Source organism: Oscarella lobularis, chromosome 5 (genome assembly GCF_947507565.1).
Source record: "Oscarella lobularis chromosome 5, ooOscLobu1.1, whole genome shotgun sequence".
Lineage (NCBI taxonomy): Eukaryota > Metazoa > Porifera > Homoscleromorpha > Homosclerophorida > Oscarellidae > Oscarella > Oscarella lobularis.
Genome location: NC_089179.1, coordinates 650,878 through 671,359, shown reverse-complemented (window position 1 = coordinate 671,359; position 20,482 = coordinate 650,878). Strand labels below are relative to the sequence as shown.

The following is a 20,482-nucleotide window of genomic DNA, read 5'->3' as shown; positions in this document are numbered from 1 at the left end:
GAGACGTCCAATAGAAAATTTTTTTTTAAAAAAGCGTTGAAATGGGGTCTTATCAGATATGGTCTCCGCCGTAGTCGTGTCCGGCAACGAGCAATTCGGCTTTTCGGTAGTACCAGAACTGAGGTTCAACACAGGGAGCGCAGTCAAAATAACCCGGCTCGTCGTTGTTTGCCTTTGCTTCGCCTTCGTTTTCTTTTGCTTCATCGTCTTTGGGGCACACTGTGGGTTTGCATAGAGCAGATGCATAGTGGTATTGTATAGCTTGCCGCCTGTAGATATCCCATTACTATACAGCAGCATTTTTTCTTACTTTCTTACATATCCTTTGTTTTGTTAGGTGGCGTGTAGTGATGAAGTTCTCCGTGAAAGACGAGCGCGTCACCGGGATTCATAGGAACGGGCAGGACCTGAGAAGATACATTGAACAACTAGCTACTTGATATAGCACTCACTTTCTCCTTCTCTGGAAGATTTACAAGACTGTACTGTATGTGCTGATCCGAAGGCGATTTATGTTCATCCACCCCGTGTGTGTGAGTGCCAGGCACGACGTGCATACTGCAAAAAAAATGAAGCGAGCCTTACTAGGGGTTCCAGATATTCACCATCCGTTTTCAACATTTGTTTTATCAATTGCAATCCAGAAGGCCTACGTGCAGAAGTAGTAATGACAGTTGACCAAACGAGGGCTCTTCTCTTTTACCATCACTTTGTTGGGAATCAGTCGGAAGTAGGCGTTGTCCTGATGCCATCTCTTCTCTCCCGTTCCGGGTGGTTTTAGAAGTGCCATCGATTGCAAAAGTTTGATGTCATCACCCAGCAATTGCCTGGCAATGCCAGCCATCTAGAAATTCCCTACTACCACAGAACGTCAGACAGAAAAAAATCATGCAACCACCTTTGACTGAATGGCAAGCTTTTTGAAAAATTCCACGTGAACTGCCATTCGAAATAGTCTTCTGACAGATGACAGACGACTTGTCGGTTGCAACTTTCCCTCTCTGACGAGAGGATCTCTATTGACCACTTCTTCCCAGTCGGGCTTCTCTTCTCCCGTTTTTTCGTAATTTTCGTACCACTCGTCGATTAGCCGTCGAATTTCCGCTTTCACGGCTTCCACTTCGGCTGGCGTGAAAAAATTGCGCATGACGACGTATCCATTCTCGTTATAGTGCTTCAGTAGGTCTTCGTCTAAGTAGACATCGTCGTCGCCGCCACTCTTCGCCTTTTTTGCAGTCGGTTCACTCATACTCAGCTCTGTTGATGTCATATGTCACGTGGCCAACTGAAGCTTGCGCAAAACGCTGTCTATCACCACGTTGTGTTGTATAGCGTTTGTACAAGTGTACGCGGCTCATGGACGCCACGCCGAGCAAATATAGCGGCCTCTGTCGAGCTCAGCTGAGCTACGACTACTTGCACACCAACAGGTAGGACGCTTCAGGTTTTCGTAAGGTTCCTTGTTCCGCCGAAAATCGCAGCTTTCGCTTGGATTTTGGCGGCTCAAGGAACCAGTTCGGACGTCGCGCGTGGCCACGTCCGATCCCTATCAACACGGGAAGGAAAACCTAAAGGTCTCCTTCCGTGTTTATCTGGGGAGGGTCTCTGAAGGAGGAGTGTTGTTATTTTTTTGAAGGAGGAGTGTTATTATTTTATTTTCAATTTTTAGCACCACCCACGAATTCTTGTTCGGCGCTTTGGCGGAACTCGTAGACAACGCAAGGTGAGATGATACGGGGCTCGCGTTCGCCAGGCCCTTCTCCCTGCTCTCCCGTATGAACACAGCTTGGCTTTCAGCCATGTTAGAGACGCGCGCGATCGTTTGAAAAGGTCAACTTTATTAGCACTTATCAGAGAGGCGTCACATCCTACCGACCGCACCCCCAAAAGGGGTCCCACGTGATTTTCCAGATACCAGGCCCTTCTCCCCTCCCGTGTTCATACGGGAGAGCAGGGAGAAGGGCCTGGCGAACGCGAGGCTAACGGGGGGCACGGTCAATCTGCTCCTATTCGACTTTCCTAGAGATGCCCAGGCAAAATCCATCCGAATTTACACAGGTAAGGGCGCTAGCAATAATAAGTAAATAAATAAATAAATAAAAATTCGTTATTTTGCGGTGAAGAAAAATGTGAAAAAGTTCGCAAAAGACGAATTTTGTCTTTTCTGGATGATGGCGAAGGAATGAATCCGGGTTGGTTTCAGTTATATATGTATGATCTGCGTTTCAAATTGTTATATAGAGGAAACCGCTAACATCATCAAATTTGGTCTGTCTTCGAAAAGGCTGGCGCAAAATGAGCAAATTGGGCAGTATGGCAATGGGCTAAAATCGTAAGAATAATAATTGCCTATAGTTTTGAAGGCAAGATAGTGTGTTAGGGGTTCCATGAGAGTCGCAAAAGATATGATACTGTTTACAAAATGGTATGTAGACACAACTTCACTTGCAGCTTTGATTTTTTTTCTTTACTACAGCAAGCAAACGATGACCTGTCTACTCTTGTCACGGTCCTTTCACGAAGTTGAAGGATTAAAAGAGGTCATTGTTCCATTGCCATCATGGGTTGACAGACGCCCTTTTGTCGCATCACAAGCTGAGAAGGATCAAGTATAACAAAAAATAGAGAGAGAGAAATGAACTTTATAAACAAATATAGCACTTGATGGAAATGGAAATTATTTTGAAATATTCTCCTTTCAACACCGAAGAGAAGTTAATGGAGCAATTTGCTAAGATCAAAAGCGGTATGCACAACAGCTGTGGCCCATTGATAGAATTTCTCTTTTTTTTTAATAGAAACTGGAACTCTTGTTATGCTGTACAATCTCAAAGTCTTAGATTCTGGAGAAACCGAATTGGATGTAAAAAACGACTTGGAACTATCAAATATCTTCATTAATCTATTTATCATTTAGTTTCACACAGATCCTACCGACATTCGCTTGACTGACGATTATATTGAAATGACTCTGCAAAGGTTTGACGGCGTTTGAATTATTTTTAAAATTAACGTTTGTTTGAAAAAGTGACGTTTTGGAACGCACCTCCTTTCGTGCTTACACATCTCTGCTCTATTGCAATCCAAGGATGAAGATCTACCTGCAAGGGAAGAAAGTGCTGACAAAAAGACTTGATCAGCACCTCTTCAGACCAAAGTAAGCTGGACCTTCTCCTCTACTACTGCTAGCGAGTTGAGAGATTGCTGCACTGCAGAAAGTACCAATATACTTCGAAAAAGTTCAAAGTTCGCTCCCAATTGGACGCAGAGGAGGCGCAAAAAGCAGCGACGCGTGGTACAGTAACCGTGTACGCGTGCAAGATAACAGCTAAGTAGACTTACGTTTTAGCTCAAGAAAAAGCGAGGGAGCTTGAGCTGAAAGCGAGGTAGCATTAGGGCAGTGCGCGACATTTGTAGCTACGCGATGTTCGTTCGTTAGAAATCTGACTGATTGTTCTTCGTACACGTCTGAAGAAAGAGTAGGCGCAACGCAATTTTTCAAAGGGAGCTCTTTATTTTATTTCCTTCTGTTCTAGGCTACTTTTCGTCAGGCGGAGAAAGAGGCGACGGACGCTCGTCAAGAGGCGAACAAACTCGAAAATATCGCCAAGACAAAGCAACAGTATGACACCATGAGATGGTATCGCAACTCAGTTGGAGAGACGTCTGTTTAGCGCTCTTACTGAACCGAAAACGCTGACGTTTGTGTTTGGTTTTAATATCATGGATAGAAGCTGCGAGGGATTCGTCATGTACAATTGCAGTCGGTAAGAATAAGATAGGTCACTAAACGCGGAGGAGAGAAATCGAGATTTTGTTATAGTCTCATTAAAATGTTTGAGCGAAGTCCACATCAGTTGGACGGCAGACCGTAAGCTGTCGGCTACAGAATGCTCCTTTTTTACATCGCTCCTTCCTTTAGAGAGTATAGGGGAATTATTGGTAGGCTTGCGTGCATATTTTACTGCGTGGACTATGTGCGCTGATAATAGGATTTGTCAATGTTCCTTACGTCGTATTGGAACCTACCCACAACAAGCAGGACTTTGCCAATCCCCAAGCAAGTTATTGAAACTTGAGGAGAGCCTCTCTTGAGTTCGCCGTTTTGTAGGAGTACCGCTTTTTACTTAAAGCTATGAACGAACATCTTCAGCAATACTGGCGGGACATGAAAATAAGTAAGTTCAGATGCATTAGTATAGATTGGGCCAAAGGTAAAATTTGAAATTCCGGTAAAGGCAATTTGACTGAGTTCTGGTAAGATTCTATAGTTACTTAAGCTGTGGCCAATTTATTTACCATAAGGAGTCGCTATGGCTATTCTCCGTTGAAGCCGTGGACCAATTTGCCTTCGGACGAGTCCAAATACGCGAAAATCAGACGTATGAAAGTTCAGATGGAGATGCAGTGCGGTACGTCAAAGTCACTGCTGTACTGATCGTCGGCATTTTGCATTTCCTATATAGACGCGTGCCTTAAATGGAGAAAGATTCCGTTTTCAACGAAGAGGTTTGATCATAAGTTTGCTGATGACTGGACGTGCAAGCTCAATTGGGATCCAGCTCGCAACAGGTAATCATACACATCATAATCCTAGAGGCCAACTAATGACTGAGGGAATAGGTGTTCGAAGCCGGAACAAGTGGTTGTCGTTGCAACGGGTCATCTGACCAAACCAACCCCGGCGGAGAACCGTCGGTCAGGCCTGGTACGAATCTCGTTGCTGGGTAATGCTAATGAATTAATAAACATTTGACTGCTCGTAAGATAACTCAGCCGCCAGCTCGTGGTCGCTCTTTCTGTGGAGAGACAGGAGTAGTAGTGGTAATAGTAGGATTGATATTGGTGTTGTCCTGATCCTCGTCTTTGCAGGCTGCTGCTTCTCAAAAAAGAGGCTCGTCTGCAGACGACAGTAGAAACGTATTCTTTACCATCGAAACACCGCTACCTTCACTGGTACGTATTTTGTGTGGTCACTGTGGTAGTTTTTGCTGTGGAGTAGTTTGTCGGAATTTTAAACATCTTCCTTGTAAATAGGACGAACAGCAGCAAGACCCGGTGCCAAATGAAAAAAGCAGACGGTTGAGCCACCGAACGACTGCAAAGAAGGTCAAAAAATACGGCGTCGACGGCTCGAGCTTCAGACGATCCAAGAAACGTAGCCGGAAAGCTTTGCGGCGAATTCCCGATGACGATGATGAGGACGTTGACGACGACGACTTCGACGACTTCGACGACTACTACTACGGCGACGACGACGACTACGACGACGACGACGACGACGACGACGACGACGACGACGACGCTGCTACTTCTAGTAAGACTTCGGAACGTGAAAACATGGTAAAGTACAGCAACTGAGTTATCAGGGCAATTATTAGCTAATTGAAGATGCGTTTTTTTTGTGTTCAGGCGCGCCAGTTGCAAAAAACGGAAAAGAGGCTGAAAGAAACTGAGGAGAAGTTCAAAGAAGCTGAGACGAAGTCCAAAGAAGCTGAGACGAAGTTCGAAGAAGCTGAGACGAAGTTCAAAGAAGCTGAGACGAAGTTGATGAACGTGCGCAACAAAGCATGTTTGATTATGGCCAAAGTTGATGAAGTATGAAAGCTGCCTTTATATCTTGACCGAATTTATTTATTTTTATAGGAATTTCATAAGTATTTGCCTAATCCGTCTGACGACTTCGACGAAGCTCTGGAAAAATTGCATCAAAGCATGCGAAGTTGACTTGCAAAAAGAACTTTGTGGGGGGCTTTCCTTTTACTCAATTAAGAAAGGATGGCTACTATAGAGGTTTTTGTTGTGTTGGCTAGTTTAATTTAACCTACTGCAAGTTGCTAATAGAGTCCTGAGAGGGCGGTATTACATTATTTAAATTTTCTGTTCTCGCGTGCGTTAGCCAGTCATCTGCCCTTTTCTGCCCTCTGGCAATGGAACGACGACGCCGTTTGTAAAAGACGATTGCACGCAAAGACTAGCGGAACCGTTCGACCATGGCTCTCCTCACCGTCGAACGCAACACGCCATCGGTTGGCAGCACGTCCGAATCGGTACGCAAAGCGAATCGCTCTCTCTCTCTTTTCGAAAGTCGTCTCTTTCTTTAGGAAATCGACGATGTTCAAACCGAAGTGCGCTCAAAAAGGTTCGGTCTAGCGACGGCGACGGCACGGGGGAGAAACGCTCGTGCTATTACGCTTTTTTCTTCCAGCTCGAGCGTCGAAGGCTTTCTCGCCACGAAGAGCATCGCCGTCGGTTTGGGACATCGCGAACAGTGGCGAATCAACGGCCCCCAGTATCAGGGTAAGTCGAGAATCGAAATCGGGAAAGGGAAAGGGCCCTCGTCGGAACGGCGACCTTTTTTTCACCGTCACACCACCTCCCCGCTTACGCAGGCGACGAATACGAGCATTTGCGGGCTTTAGTCGCGCTGATTCGGCCGCAGGAATTGTGCAAATTGGTACGACTCGAATTCGAAGCGAATGGGTTCGCATTATGATAGTCGTTTTCGTCCTTTTTTCCTTTTTCCGCCCGACAGGCCGTCGAATTAGAATCGCGACAACCGTTTGGACGATACATCGTCATCGTCGCATCCATGGGCCTACAGGACACCGAAGAGAATCTCTTACTCGGCGTCGACTGGATCGACAAGAGGTCGAATTCAAGACGACGTCGCGCCGGAACGAACGACATTGTTTTATATTTTCTTTAGACTTCGCGTTGCTTTGGTATTTCCCATCTGGCGCGACACGACGGTCGTTTTGAACGGCGACGGGTAAGCGCGAGAGAAACGACGTCATCGCGGAACCGCCGAACGATTTCCTTCTCTTTTTTTTCTTTTCTTCGCTCGCCGCAGCGGCTTCAGCATTAGTTCCGGCGCGCGACGTCACATATTCAAACCCGTCTCCGTCCAATGCATGTGGTGAGAGAACGCGAGACGGGCCACGTGTCTCGTTCCTTTGTCTCTTTCGAATCGTCGCTTGTTTTTTCTCAGGGCTGCCTTTCAGGCGCTTCACAAAGCCTGCGAACTGGCGCGCGCGTATAACTATTATCTCGACGGCCTGTCTCATACGTGGAGCGCGTATTATAAGACTCTATTGACCGGCGATCTCGTTAGTCTCGGGGAATGGTAAATCCGGGGGCGGGGCTCCGAGATGGACGAACTGTATTGACTCTCTTTTCGTCTTATGAGGAATTGGCACGAAGACGTCGAGACTCGACCGGATTCGCCGCCCCTGTTTTTTCTCGCCGTCGGCTCCGAGCAGTCGGAGAAGGATTTGGTCAAACAATTGCTGTCGTCGAAACTCAAGGGAATCATGATGACTGTGGATTTGGAGACGGTCACTAGTCGACAGGTGTGAATTGAATTTTATATCATTTTTATTCTATTGTCTCCTTTCTTTTTTTTTTTAGTTGAGGCAGTCGTTGCAGGAAGATTTGCAAATGGATTTGCGCGAGTTTAAGTCGTATCTCGATCAGGAAATGATTCGAATAATGGGACAAATGGAAAGCGCTTCGGAGATACTCGACTACCTCTACTTGGTATTTTTAGAAAGAAGACGACGATTATTTTTATGCACTTCTCTCAGGGATCCGAATGGAATGCGTCGAATCTTGAAGAATTAAACGACAGGGGGTTAGTATTTTTAGTCCCGGTAAAATTCTCAATAGGGTTTCGTCTTTAGAATTCGTCATATTTTGAATGTGACGAGAGAAATTGACAATTTCTTCGAAGGCATTATGCAATATAAAAATATCAGGCAAGCAAAAATACGCATCACTTTCGTATATACACGCTCACTTGCCACTTCTTGTCTAGAGTTTATGACGACGAGAAGGCGGACCTTCTTCGACATTGGGACAGCACCTATCTCTTCATCTACAGAGCCAGGTACGTAGAAACTAAGCAGACGGAATTTCCTCGATAGACATTCTTTCAGAGCGGAGGATTCCAAAGTTTTGGTACACTGTAGGAGAGGGATCAGTCGTTCGGCGTCGACTGTATGAAAGCGCCTTATGTTGTGTATATCATACTAACAGACCATTGATTATTTAGGTGATCGCTTACTTGATGAAAGAGAATAAATGGTCGCTAGAACATGCCACGGAATTTGTCAAGAGCAGACGTCCGATGATCAATCCCAATCCCAGTTTTCAGAGGCAATTGAAAGAATACGAAGGCATAATAATGGCCAGGTTAGATTCCCAGCTCTCTAGATAAGGGCGCAAACTCTGTTTTCTCTCGTAGACACAACGAGAAATGGGGTCAACTGGCTCCCCAGCCAATTCGGCATCACCGATCCTCATCTGACACTCACCTTTTCGATATTCGCAAACAAAACAAGGCGAACGAGACGCACGCACTCACCGTCATCGCGGAAAGCGGCGGCGACGGCGGCGAAACGAAGAATGACTTGGGGCGACAGGATTCGCTTCGCCGATCGTGGGCCGGTCCAGATAGCGTCGATCCGTCGCCGCCCGGCGACGATCTCGTGTCCGACGACGGCGATTTGGAAGAGGTAAAAGCGTCGCGACTTCAAACGTATCTGTTGTCGTTAGACGCCGCCGATCCCGTGACGCCGCCGACGAAGCGAGACGCGCTTCGAGCGCAATCGGCACCGACGACGGAGAGCGATGCGGCGGCGACGGTGGCGGCAACAGAAGCACAACAAAAACGGGCTTTTTCACTTAGTCCGACGAATTTGAGAGCAGACGAGTCTCATCGTCTAAGACGCGTCGTTTCTCCGCCGCTCTACTTTCGTCGGAGCGACGTCGACGAGTACGACGAACTGAGAGTAGCCTCCAAATCAGCTGGCAGCAGTCCGCCACAAGAGCGGCCCACTGTGACGATCAAAGCGAATCAGGACTTGATGGCCGTGCCGTCAAAGTGGTTGCCGCCCGAATCGCCGATGGCGCAGACGATTACGGAGCGGCAGTGCGAAAGCGTTCGAGCCATGGTTTTTGGGTTCGAATCGAAAGTTGAGGCCCAACAACAAGAGATACAGAAACTGCAGCAGCATCGACGCACGACGTCGATTGGATCGAGGAGCGCGAGATCCCTCTACAGCTCATCTAGCGAATTGGACGACGAGCCAAAACAAACGAGCGCAGTGCCGGCACCGCCAACCCCATTAACCGCTCTAGCCGAAACGGGAAGGACGCCTGCGCCGGAAGAGGCAGAAACGACGCCCACAGAAACGAAACAATCAACGAAAACAGTTCAAGTAACGAGATGGAAAGTGGTTGACACAGCCCCTAGCGACGACCTCCCTAAAAGCGAGGAACAGGATACCACAGCGAACGTGGCGACGGCGGCGGAGGCTAGCGAAAGCGACGAAGATGACGTCAACGAAGACAATCGAAAGGTCGCTTCGCTTGTGAAAAAATTTCAGGATACGACGACGAACGTTTCGGCGAAAGCGTTCACGTTTCCGAGAGACGTAGTCGTTCCGTCGCCGCCGTCGTTTGTTCCGCCGCGGCCGCACAGCAATTCGCCGATTTCCCAGCGACGGACGACGCCGCCGAGTCCGACTCTGACGCGCAGCGCGTCGTTCAGCAAGGAATCTCCGTTGGCGGAGCGCCGTCGCTTGGCAAAACAGTCGCCGCAATTGAAAATGCGACGGCACACTTTAGCGTCGCTTGCCGATGACGACGACGGCGATTCAAGCGACGTTGACGACGAAACAGAAAAGAAGACCGTTCAACGACTTCTTCGGAAATTTCGAAAATTGGCTGCTGAGAGTTCGAGACCGGCAGCAAAGAAAAAGGTAAATATTGTGATAGGGACAGAGGAGGTGATGTCGAACTAGGATTACGAGCAGGGAAAGAAAAATAATTATCGTTGTGTTAGTAGATATAAATAGGATTTTGAATCTGTTATTTTTTTACTGTGTGAGTGTGCCCTTAAATATTTACAGTCCTGATTATACATTACTGTAAGTAGCTAGATAGCTAGATAGATAATTGACTAGTAGTAAGCCTCCTCTTCCCCTTCCCCTTCTTCCTGCTCATCATCTGTATCTGGAGCAAGAATCTCCACGTTTTTCTGCACAAAAGTAAGGGACAGTGTATTAAAGAACGATTAAGTTTTACACTTACCTGAACAGGAGGAGCTGTAGCGCCAAAAAACATCGACCTAAACTAATACGATCCCCGCTTACTTTGAATCCCCAAGAAACAAGCGTCTCTACCTTTTTACGCGGAGTCATTTCTGGCGAAGCGGCGGCTTCCACTGGCACGGAATCTACCTGATCTACCATCCGATCAATGCAAGACAATTCCTGGGACACGACAGCGTGGCCGCTGACGTCAGTAGGATTGCGATGCAATGGAGTTGACGTTCTTGCGTTGAGGCGTCTTTCTTGACTTTGAACTTGAGTCTGTTGCGACGAGGCCGCGTCTTCCATGAGAGTGGCCAATACGAAATCCGCTTGAAATGACAAGTCTGACGTCAAGGAGAACATGATGGGTCTTAGGAAAAAATACTGGATTATCTATACTTAAATTGGCACTGCTCTTCCTTGCCTTCCGCCAGTTTCAAAATGAATTGCAATTTGCTGGTTGACAGCTTCAGAAAATGCCAGAATTGCCTAAATTTAATTTATGACGCAACTTTGTTGGCTATTTGACTCGCTCACTCTTAATTCCTTGAGACAGAACGTGATTTCACTATTAACTCCGATTTGATATGATTCAAAATCGTCGGGAAAGAGGGAGAGTTTTGTTAGAAGGGCTCGCTTCGGTTCTATAAGGTGAATGATAGACAAGCAGATGATGACATCTTTTTACCGTCTTCGTCGTCAACGTAGTTCTTCATTTGAAGGTGCTGCGAATCAGCTATGATGGTCACCTCTTCTTGCCGTTGAACAAAATTGGATATTGTGCCAAGAAGAAGCCTAAGGCATTCATTCCATTATTTGATATGTAATGAATTGACTCGTCTCGTTCTACTTCGGTTGCAGGGATAGAATGTTCTGGCATGACTCTTTGGCAAAAATAGCCTGAAGGGTTTCAGACTCCTGAAAACGTAGGTTATACGTTTTCACCAGGCCTACGTATCAAAGGTACAGAACCTATTAGGTCGACGGCTGCGTTGTTACCTGATCTGCACTTAACAATAATCTCCAATAGAGAATCGTCTATATTGAGTCGAATTTGACACGCTTCAACTGATTTTTCCATTGTATGAGGAGACCGAAATACCGGCAAGCACGTCTAAGAAACTTCAGCTGACTGCGGCTTCTGTTCTGCCTCTTCGCCTCACTTTCATCGGTATTTTGCATTTTGGGTTTGCCTGGCCGTCTTCGTAAGCGGTAAAGAAGGCGGATTGGAAAAGAAACGACGCATAGGCTGACCGAGACGAATTGACAGTGCGTAATGAAAGCTGGAAAAGGTCTGTCCGATACGATTTTTTGCTAAACGAGAAACGTACGCCATCTGGAAGAGCTTCTACGTACAATTCGTCGCCGATTTTGGCTAAACAATGAATACTCTTGCCGAAAACTACACAAAAAAATATGAGGTGTTTACGAAATACGATTCCATTGCGTTACTGCGTATAAATCGGCCTGGAATCGTGCAAATCATTCTCGCCTACGGGCCACGGGGGAGTCGTACTAGCCCGGAACACAGCTCGATCGCTGATTGGTTCTCGCCCGAGGCCTTATACCACCTCTTCGCTTTTGAACGAAAACACACAATGGACGCTTCTCCGCGGTCGCGCGCCGTCGAATTGCAATCGATTCTATCGGGAAAGTCGGGAAACGGGCGAAAGTGGAATCGGGAATGTCTTGTCGACGCGTTTTTGACGTTGAACGCCGAATGCTCGGGCCCCGCAGCCCATCGAGCGATCCCAGGCGCCGAAACGTTTATGAAGAAGTGTAAGCGGACTCGAGAAATCCGAGACCAGCGTCCTGTAGGTGATTTCTTAGACGAGATCGTCGCAAAGGAGCTCAAGAGCTTGCGACCATCGAAAAAAGATTTCGACGTCATACGGACCATAGGTCGGGGTCATTTTGGCGAAGTAAGCGAACCTAAGGTAAGAAATACACATGCGCTGAGTTTCTCTCTCGAAAAAAGGTTCACGTCGTTCGCGAGAAAAAATCCGAAATGGTTTACGCCATGAAAACGCTGCGAAAAGTCGACATGCTGGCTCAGGAAAACGTAATTCTAAAATTTCATTTTTTAATTATATTTTTTTGAAATCAATTTTTAGACGGCATTTTTTGAAGAGGAGAAGGAAATCATGGCGTGCGCGAATAGTTCCTGGATCACGAGTCTTCATTGCGGTTTCCAAGACGACGAATTTCTGTATCTCGTCATGGAATATCATCCGGGCGGCGATCTCCTTGCTTTGCTCGGAAAGCACGACGACGTCTTCGAGGAGAAAACGGCTCGCTTCTATTTGGCCGAAATGGTCGAAGCGATACGTGCACTTCATCTCTTTGGCTTCGTTCATCGGGACGTCAAACCCGATAACGTTCTAATTTGCCAAAACGGTCACATCAAATTAGCTGATTTCGGATCGGCAGCAAAATTATCGCCCGGTTCTAAAACGGTTAATTAGGAAATTCATGTAAAAAGAACTCTAAATCTAGAGAATTCTTCTTCTAGGTGAAGTCTCAGATGCCAGTTGGAACTCCAGATTACATAGCACCGGAAGTGCTGAGCTGCATCAACGGGCCAAGCTGTTCTTACGGGAGCGAATGCGATTGGTGGTCCTTGGGCATTGTCGCCTACGAGATGATTTTCGGCGAGACGCCCTTTACTCACGATACCGTTGGAGCTACATACTCCAGCATAATGAATCATGCAGTGAGTGACGTATCTCTAATGTGAAAAAAATCTATTTATTCTTCTAGAACACATTGTCGTTTCCAGACGACATGGAAGCTTCCAGTGAAGTGAAAAATCTCATTCAATCCCTTCTGTGTTCTCAGTCCAAGCGCATTGGCTATGAAGCCGTCAAAGCTCATCCGTTTTTTGCTGCAGTTAATTTCAGCCAAATCTTATCAAGTCAGTTTCATTGAAATATTTTTTGAGACGTTTTTCCGCTAGCGTCTTCTTTTTCAGGCACTCCGCCTTACATTCCTATTCTATCCGGAATCGACGACACGTCAAATTTTGACGAGCTATCCCCAAAGCCAGCCGATCCGGGTCGTCTTTTACAGCAGGAAATGCGCGCCAATTCTCGGGCCGCTTTCACCGGAAAAGATCTTCCCTTCATCGGTTTCACCTACACAAGCGATTTGGAGCGAATCGCCAATCATTCGACGAATGCGCCGACGGCTTCTCCTCACCCTCGGACTGCTCCTCCTCCTCCTCCTCCTCCTCCAATGCAAGAACTCGTCGATTTGAAACGGGAGAAGGAGATCGCCGAAAAAGAACGCGCTTTGTTCGAGGCGGATGTGAAAGCGTTGACTCGCCAGCTCAACATGGAAAGGGACGACAGGTCAGATTTCGATACGAAGGCTTTGAAAACGCTCGACGAAGTGCGCAAGTGGTATCAAAATTTGTTGGACGCCAAAGACGACGATGCAAAGTCAGTTGCGAGTCTTTTGCGCAACGCGGACCGTTTTTCACTTTCGCTTCTAGGGCTGTTCTGAATGAACGAGAAGAGAGTTTTCTGCAGTTGAATAAGGATTTTGAATCACAGTCGAGACGATATCACCAAGCGAAAGAAGAACTAAAGTCCGCGCAATTGGTGCGTTTATCGCCTATATGACGGCGGGTGTCATTTTTTCCTTTATTTTGATTTGTTGAAGGAGATTGGCAATGCTAAAGAGAAGTACGGGACGTTGAAGCGGAAAGCCATGAAGGTAGAAGGCTGATGAACTTGTGTAATAATTGTAATGGGATTTGATTGTAGATGAAAAATGACGGAAGGAAAGAAAAGTTAATTCTTGAGGACAAAGCAGAGAAATTGAAAAAGGCACGCAAAGACCTCCCCAGCATTTTAAAAGTACCAACCTTTTACGTGTTCAGGAAAAGGTAGAATTGGCATCCAAAGCAGAACAACTTCAAAGGGAAATGAACAAGGTGACAACGGATCTCTTTTTAGTTACCACCAAGAAATTGAAATCTTTTTTCAGTTAACCCGTGAATCTTCTCAAAAAACTTCTGCCAATTCCGACGCTGATCTAAACAGAGCCAAAGCAGAAGCAAAGGTAGAAATAGTCCTTCGCATTTCGTGATTTTTACTAACACAAGTGTTGCAGAAAGCAAGAGATGACACTGCCGAACTGCTTGAAGCAAAAGCGAAACAGGATGAAGAAATAGCGCAGCTTCGATCTAAACTGGAAGAAACAGTGGAGGTAAAAGACAGTTTAGAAGTTGAGGTGGATGAGTTGAGGAGGAGAATGGAAGACGAAGTTGAAAAAGATAAGGAAAAACTGTGCAACACGGAAATGACAGTTGAAACGCTGCAAGCCAAAGTCGTGCAGCTTAGTCAGTGTCTCGACAAAGCACAAGTAATAATTACAGTAGTGTCTAGTGGTTTGTTAACTAACATCATAGAGCGACCAGGATTTTCAGGTAAAGAGGTGGAGGGAAAAGATACATCGAGCCGAGGTGAGTCTCGCATTTCCACCGTGTACGTTCAAACGAGCAAGTTTCTGTGAAGTCGAGTCAGCGCGAGGCTGAAAAGAAATTGGAAGAAGTGAGAGATAAAGCCAATCAGGCGGAAGTCGTTGGCGCTAAATTAACATCAAAGACGAAGGAATGCGAGGAATTGTGGGAAACGAATAAGGTTGGTTTTCCGTCGTCGCGACGTGTTAGTTTGACGAGGGCTGAATTAGATTTTGAATGAGTCGTTGAAAGAAAGAGATGCGCAGAATGAGGATTTGCGCGATACAATTGACGAATTGAAGTTGGTTATGAAGAGCAGAAAGACGGAAATGGAGTATCAAAAAGAGGTGCGCATCTCGTTGCTTTTTGTCAATTTTTGAAATCCTTTTCTTTTTTTAGACGATAGACAAATTGAAAGAAACGTGTCGACTTTTGGAAATTCAGACAGAAGAACAGGAAGTGATGATAGACGAAGTGGAAGAAAAAGTGGAAAAAGCCATCAAAGCCAAGTAAGAAAAAAGCCTGGAAATTCTGATTCGCTATTATGCACGTACGTAGAAATTCTCTGGAAACTCAACTGGATCATTTGAACGAAACCTTGCAGAACGTCCAACAGCAATTGGCTCGCGAGAAAGAGTTTCGACGCGCAGCTGAAGAGAGAGTAGCGAAAATCAACGGGCTTCTGAAAGAGAGCGAAACGGCTCACCAACAAGAACTCGGCATTCTAGAAGAGGCACTCGTTGAGCAAAAGGAAAATCTGACGAAAGCAACAGATCAGGTATTTGACACTTTTTCTGTCGTATCTTTTCTTTTTGCATGCTTCCTCCTTTAGTTGAGGTGCGTGGAACGAGCTTTGGCAGTCAAAGAAGTGGACTGTCAAAATTGGGAAAAAAGAGTGCAGGATGAAATCAAGGAACAGGAGCGAATGCAACTAGAGGTACGTACAGGTTGGACTTTAAAGGAACTTATTTTTATTGCGACTTGTCTCATTTCAGATGAAGAAATTGAATAAGGAGATTGGATTCTCGAAAGCGTCCGTCTTGAAATTGAATCGCGAGCTCGACGAGAGAAACTCGGAGGCCGAAAAATGGAAGAGCGAAAGCGCGATGCTCACCAACAAAGTGGAGGCGGTGACGAGCAGCTTGAACGAAGAACGATTCAAGGCCGAAACGCGAGAGGCGCAGCAAGCGAAACTCATCGATTTACTCCAAACAAATTCGGGTTTAACGAAGTCAACTTGGAAGAAAAAGGTAAGATATTGTACACGAGTTTTAATTAGGGATCGGATCTTTTCCATCGCACGAAATTGCCCATGCACGCCTTATAGATGGCTACGACGCCAGGCAGCAAGCAAACACTGACGGCTAAGCGAAGGAACCAAGATCTAGCCAGAGCCGAGCAATGGAAAGAATTTCAGAAGGGAATCAAACAGACCGACCAAGCTCCGGCGACGTCGCCGCCTCTTCCTCCGCTTAAAAGCGCTAGTGACAGCAGGCTCAGTAGCTATTCGACTAATGGTACAAGTGATCCACCCAAACAACAAACGACCGACTGTAAATCAATCTAAATGGGGCCTATATAGACGAGGGGAAAACGCACGCTCATTCTCGTGTAGTTGGTAGTGCCGCCGCCGCCCCGGGAACGATGCTTACCGTTTTGCAGCAGAGTCCCGGCAATCAGCCGAGCCCCCAAGTTTCCACCTCCGCCGTCACCCCAGCTCCTCCTCCCCGATCGGCCTTGATAAAAAGGCCGGCGGCGGCGACGTCGACGGGCGCATCGCCGCCTAGCAGAAAGCCAAAACAGAGGATGCATCATAACATTCCTCATCGGCTTATACAGGCGAGGTGTAAGAAGACGAAGGCGTGCGCCGTTTGCTCGTCTGTTATTCATTTCGGAAAGCAAATGTCGAAATGCCAACGTGAGCATTGGCGACAAATGATCGTTTATGACGTCACTTTTGAAGCGGCGGGGTTGTTGTTTTTTCGTTTAGACTGCAAGTCGATTTGCCACGTCAAATGTTCGTCGGCGCTTCCGGCGACGTGCGGTCTTCCCATGGAGTTGGTCGACCATTACGTCACGGAGACGATGAAGAGGTCCGTCGCTCCTTCGCCCGCTGCCGCGATGGCGACGAGCAGCCTCGAATCGGCGGTCAAAGAGGAGCGTTCTGGACCCAGCGAAGGCTGCTGGGTCAAAGTCCTCAAGTTAGTTTTGAAATTTAATTTTGAATCATCATCGTAACTGTAACTGTCTTTAGATCGAACGGCTGCTGGGAGCTGCTGTGGGCTAAGCTCGTTGATAAGCAGCTTCTCTTCTACGATGCGTCCAGCAAAGAAAATGGTAATGGGGTGTTTTCAATTAAAATATGTATCGTTGGAGACTTCTTTGTCTTTGGTCAGCTGACGTTGAGCCAGTGAATAGCATCTCCTTCTCTAGTTCTCTCATTTCAGTGCATTCAACTATCTCCAGCGCGGAACTGCCCGGCGTTGTCGCCACCGACTTGCCCTTCGTTTTGTCTGTCGAGATAGCGCAGGCGACCAAGTGCTGGCCCACGCAGACCGTCTATCTTTTGGTAAAAAGCGCTCGCGAGAAACAGGGGTGGATAGCCGATTTGCAAAAGGAAGCGAGCATAAACAAAATGATACCCGAAAAGAAGGTGGACTGAAATACAAACACTCCCATACGTACACGTCTGCATATATATGACATTTCTTCAGACTTCATTAGAAACGATTGTCGTTCTTGAGAATTCGAGTTTGGATATTAATTGCTCTCTTCAGCTAGCAAGAAACGTATTCCATATTATTAATTCGTGGTGCTATGAACTAATCTATTGAGTATCTGTATTAGATTCTCTTGATTGCGTGCGGCAAGGGCTTGTTTACCCTTCATGTGGGCTCTCTTCCCAAGACAAAGAAAGTACCGATGGGCAGCAAAGTACTGCAAGAAATACCCGGACAAGGATACATACACGACATGGAAAGAATTGGAGACACTGATAACGTTCTCATGATCAAAGGTAGGTCATACGTGCAAATGATAGTCGACTCAAATTCCACATTGTTGAAGGACATGAAATGGCATTGGTCAACATAACGACGAAGGATCTTGTGCAGCAAGTCGCATCCGGAAGTGGATCGCTTTCTGTTCCGGAATCTGTATCCGTGTGCGAAATCACAGGATGCAAGCTGGTGTCTTCAGGAAAGGTTTGATTAGAAACGATACTGGCTGCGTTTCCACGTCTACTAAATTAATGACAAATAGATTGGAGATCGTTGGTATATTTGTGCGGCTATTTCTAAGTGGCTCTTGCTGCTGACTTACAAGCAGGAAACCGCTACGTTTGAATTAGTGAAAGTACGTACGTTTCCAGTCAGAGACGTTTTCCGCTAACCGATCACACGCAGGAGTTTGGTTGTGGCGATGAGATTGTTAGCTGCGTTTCTTTCACTCCGTCGAGGATTATTGTTGGGACGTCAAAATTCTTTTTTATTGATCCCGTGACACATGAAATTGAAGGTAGAATTGAGAGAAATCTTTTTCGGTTTTGCAGTTGTACGCGTCTTTAGATCTTTATGACGAGTGTCTTTCGAGCAAATCCGGAAGCAAATTTCCGATGATGGCTTTTCACGTTGGCAACAACGAAGTTCTTTTGTGCTACAGCGGTAAATTTACTTTATTTTGCGTACTTTTGGACTAATATGTGTTTTCAGAATACGGCGTTTTTGTTGACTCTCGCGGCGTCCAAACCAGATCAAATCAACTAACATGGTCTAGAATGCCTCGAGGATTTGGTAACGTATAGCTTAGACAACAAGTTCTCTCTTTTGACCGTTTTTTTAGCCTACCGCTCTCCTTATCTCTACGTCAACTTCCTAAACTCAATAGAAGTTGTTGATTTGAGGACCAAAAGGTAAGTAAATCGGCATCTAGAAGGTTATAAGTAATCACCTTTTTATCTATAGTTCGTCACTTCTTGAATTGAGCAATCCCCGCCTATTGAACGGTCTCCACTGCGTTATGTCAACCACTCCCGGTAGTATTACCCTCTTTCGCCTTGACCACGCTTCTCTCCCTTCCCCTATCAAACGTCCACTGTCAGACGTCAATTATGGAACGACTCCGAGAGGCCACGATAAGGCAAGCAGAAAATCAATGACATCGGAAACTTCCATCAGTATTTCCGAAATGCTCTCGGATTCACTGATGTCGGGGATTAGTGCAAGCAGCCCAGTTTCAAGCCCGAAAAGATTCAAGCAAACTCTAACCGAAGTCTAGCAGTTTTGTGACCAAGCACTCAGTAGCGATTTATTTGGCGCTGTTGTTCGTGTTAGCAGCGATTGGTGGATATTAGACCTAAACCCCCCGGACTCTGAGTTACTGTTGAACCACTACTTGAACGGTCCTCTTACTTTGGAAAGGAAGGTCGTCTGAGATGAAAGTAAGAGGTTATGGTCTACCGCGCCTGTTCGGTGGGCTCACAGCACCTGAATGGGTCTTCACTTTTTCTTTCAGGTTTTCTGAAAGCCGAAGCGAAACCAAACGTTTTGAAGGTAAGCATTACAAAGGTACGCATGTATCAGTTCACACTGAACGGCACAGTAGTCTAAGTTCACTCAATCAATCAGGAGTCTTTCTCCATACAAATTTCGGTTAGTGTTGTTGTTGCTGGGAAGAGCTTGGTTGTTAGATCACTACCATAACTGGCTCTGTCTTCCCCTTGTATGACCTGATCAGTTTCACCATCTAACTTGCCTGAAGCGGAAACCAACCTCTTGAGCCCAACTCGAATTTTCTCCAAAGACGCTTTAGTCACAAAAGTGTACAGGAAAGGATTTAGCACTGCTAGTATTGGCAGCAAAAGCCCAACTGTTTGAAAAACTAGAAGAAATGATTTGTTTTTTCCTAACGTCGTGTAATCCCTGTTGGCATTGGCAAGCACATAAAGACCCCATGCTATGAGGAGCAGACCCAACGCTCCCGATACAACAACTAAATTGAGCAATCGAAATCTGATGTTTTGATCTGTTATCTTCCTTTTTCGAGCGACAAAAAGAATTCTAAAATAGAGAAATGCTCCGACGAAAATTATAAGTAGAGATCCCAAAGTCTTCACAAATCCCGTTTTTACTTGAATTTTGTTGTATGGGAGTACAACGAACATTCCGCAGTTCATCCAGTTCACCGAATGGTTTTTGTTCCAAGTTAAACCAGGATGATGCAATCCAAAAGTTGAAACAATTGCTATTGTCCACTGAAGAACTACAACGCTAAGTACAGTGCATTTTGATGTTTCCCTCCTCTTGCCACAGTATCCAACAATTTCTTTGAATCCAAACAACGCAATTGTGAATAGAAAAGTAACGGACGTTATACTTGCTGCATCTCCAATATGAAACGCAACATCGCATAACCACGCTGAAAGCATGTTTCCTGTTTGACACCAGCTGTTCGCTGTCATTGTCGCTGCAATGCGAAGGCAGCTGGTCACTGCTATAAGAATGTCAGACAGAGCCAAATTGATAGCGAGAATCGAGTGATTTGTCCGTCGGTTGCGCCCACGGCATCTCCACGCAATAACGATGCTGTTGAGCACTAAAGCTAGTACGCTTAGAACGGCTAGGGTGACTGTTTTCCAAGTGGCAGCGGTAGACGTGTATATAAGATAGGAGAAAAACGTTAGCGTTTTCTGCTCGTTAGTTTGAGCGGAAACGTTTACGCTTCGCCCCTCGCACATCAGAACCATAGGAAACGAGGGCGTTTCGTTCGCGATCTAGTACAGTAGTGTAGAGAACTTTAAATCTTACCCACGTGCGCAATAATTAACGTAGGCTACCTCGGGCAAATCACTCTTCTCCATCGGCTTGTCACAACGATCTGTGAACTGGGGGATAGAAACGTTGGCATAAGAGCGCTGAAAATG

The 20,482-nt window shown here is 46.1% G+C and overlaps 5 protein-coding genes across 7 annotated transcripts; 3 read left to right on the top strand and 2 right to left on the bottom strand.

The window, feature by feature from the left end:
* Nucleotides 1–4: 4 nt before the first annotated feature.
* Nucleotides 5–1,292, bottom strand: LOC136187044 (methylphosphonate hydroxylase-like). Its single transcript, XM_065974556.1, has 6 exons — nt 899–1,292; nt 704–844; nt 606–649; nt 453–558; nt 319–407; nt 5–269 (listed from the first exon to the last, which is right to left on the bottom strand). Exons 1-6 carry the CDS (start codon nt 1,268–1,270, stop codon nt 53–55), a joined length of 969 nt encoding a protein of 322 aa, XP_065830628.1. The 5' UTR covers nt 1,271–1,292; the 3' UTR covers nt 5–52.
* Nucleotides 1,293–1,301: 9 nt separating this feature from the next.
* LOC136187032 (ATPase MORC2-like) lies at nt 1,302–5,881 on the top strand. Its single transcript, XM_065974541.1, has 29 exons — nt 1,302–1,430; nt 1,670–1,723; nt 2,024–2,058; nt 2,124–2,192; nt 2,242–2,332; nt 2,381–2,425; nt 2,477–2,609; nt 2,659–2,746; nt 2,799–2,863; nt 2,918–2,979; nt 3,029–3,157; nt 3,216–3,295; nt 3,350–3,386; nt 3,440–3,479; nt 3,537–3,622; nt 3,675–3,767; nt 3,824–3,871; nt 3,923–3,942; nt 3,993–4,060; nt 4,112–4,178; nt 4,239–4,257; nt 4,306–4,412; nt 4,467–4,572; nt 4,624–4,708; nt 4,768–4,824; nt 4,873–4,956; nt 5,038–5,343; nt 5,413–5,598; nt 5,647–5,881. Exons 1-29 carry the CDS (start codon nt 1,357–1,359, stop codon nt 5,725–5,727), a joined length of 2,415 nt encoding a protein of 804 aa, XP_065830613.1. The 5' UTR covers nt 1,302–1,356; the 3' UTR covers nt 5,728–5,881.
* Nucleotides 5,882–5,913: 32 nt separating this feature from the next.
* Nucleotides 5,914–9,930, top strand: LOC136187029 (uncharacterized). The gene is made up of 16 exons (XM_065974539.1): nt 5,914–6,050; nt 6,105–6,142; nt 6,209–6,300; nt 6,393–6,457; nt 6,536–6,651; nt 6,710–6,772; nt 6,854–6,919; nt 6,992–7,126; nt 7,190–7,352; nt 7,411–7,539; nt 7,587–7,633; nt 7,683–7,757; nt 7,817–7,888; nt 7,938–7,998; nt 8,054–8,193; nt 8,246–9,930. The coding sequence occupies exons 1-16, from the start codon at nt 5,994–5,996 to the stop codon at nt 9,804–9,806; spliced, it is 2,880 nt and encodes a 959-aa protein (XP_065830611.1). The 5' UTR covers nt 5,914–5,993; the 3' UTR covers nt 9,807–9,930.
* Nucleotides 9,773–11,589, bottom strand: LOC136187045 (cell cycle checkpoint control protein RAD9B-like). The gene is made up of 11 exons (XM_065974557.1): nt 11,527–11,589; nt 11,429–11,472; nt 11,261–11,380; nt 11,097–11,211; nt 10,948–11,047; nt 10,786–10,892; nt 10,635–10,741; nt 10,522–10,586; nt 10,188–10,467; nt 10,096–10,137; nt 9,773–10,042 (listed from the first exon to the last, which is right to left on the bottom strand). The coding sequence occupies exons 3-11, from the start codon at nt 11,264–11,266 to the stop codon at nt 9,965–9,967; spliced, it is 900 nt and encodes a 299-aa protein (XP_065830629.1). The 5' UTR covers nt 11,267–11,380; nt 11,429–11,472; nt 11,527–11,589; the 3' UTR covers nt 9,773–9,964.
* On the top strand, nt 11,154–18,929 carry LOC136187027 (citron Rho-interacting kinase-like). 3 transcript variants are annotated; one of them, XM_065974537.1, is made up of 34 exons: nt 11,154–11,876; nt 11,928–12,019; nt 12,076–12,159; nt 12,212–12,553; nt 12,610–12,810; nt 12,858–13,011; nt 13,069–13,537; nt 13,591–13,699; nt 13,761–13,814; nt 13,865–13,927; nt 13,981–14,034; nt 14,088–14,162; nt 14,214–14,465; nt 14,530–14,565; nt 14,618–14,743; nt 14,793–14,909; nt 14,962–15,071; nt 15,121–15,340; nt 15,395–15,499; nt 15,558–15,812; nt 15,890–16,115; nt 16,178–16,480; nt 16,553–16,763; nt 16,817–16,899; nt 16,959–17,215; nt 17,277–17,351; nt 17,410–17,578; nt 17,629–17,765; nt 17,824–17,916; nt 17,967–18,078; nt 18,129–18,224; nt 18,273–18,353; nt 18,403–18,472; nt 18,525–18,929. In XM_065974537.1, the coding sequence occupies exons 1-34, from the start codon at nt 11,480–11,482 to the stop codon at nt 18,835–18,837; spliced, it is 5,541 nt and encodes a 1,846-aa protein (XP_065830609.1). In that variant the 5' UTR covers nt 11,154–11,479; the 3' UTR covers nt 18,838–18,929. The 3 variants fall into 3 exon arrangements, with proteins under 3 accessions (XP_065830609.1, XP_065830608.1, XP_065830607.1); XM_065974536.1 differs by having other exon boundaries at nt 14,521–14,565; XM_065974535.1 differs by having other exon boundaries at nt 11,155–11,876; nt 14,512–14,565.
* Nucleotides 18,930–20,482: the final 1,553 nt, after the last annotated feature.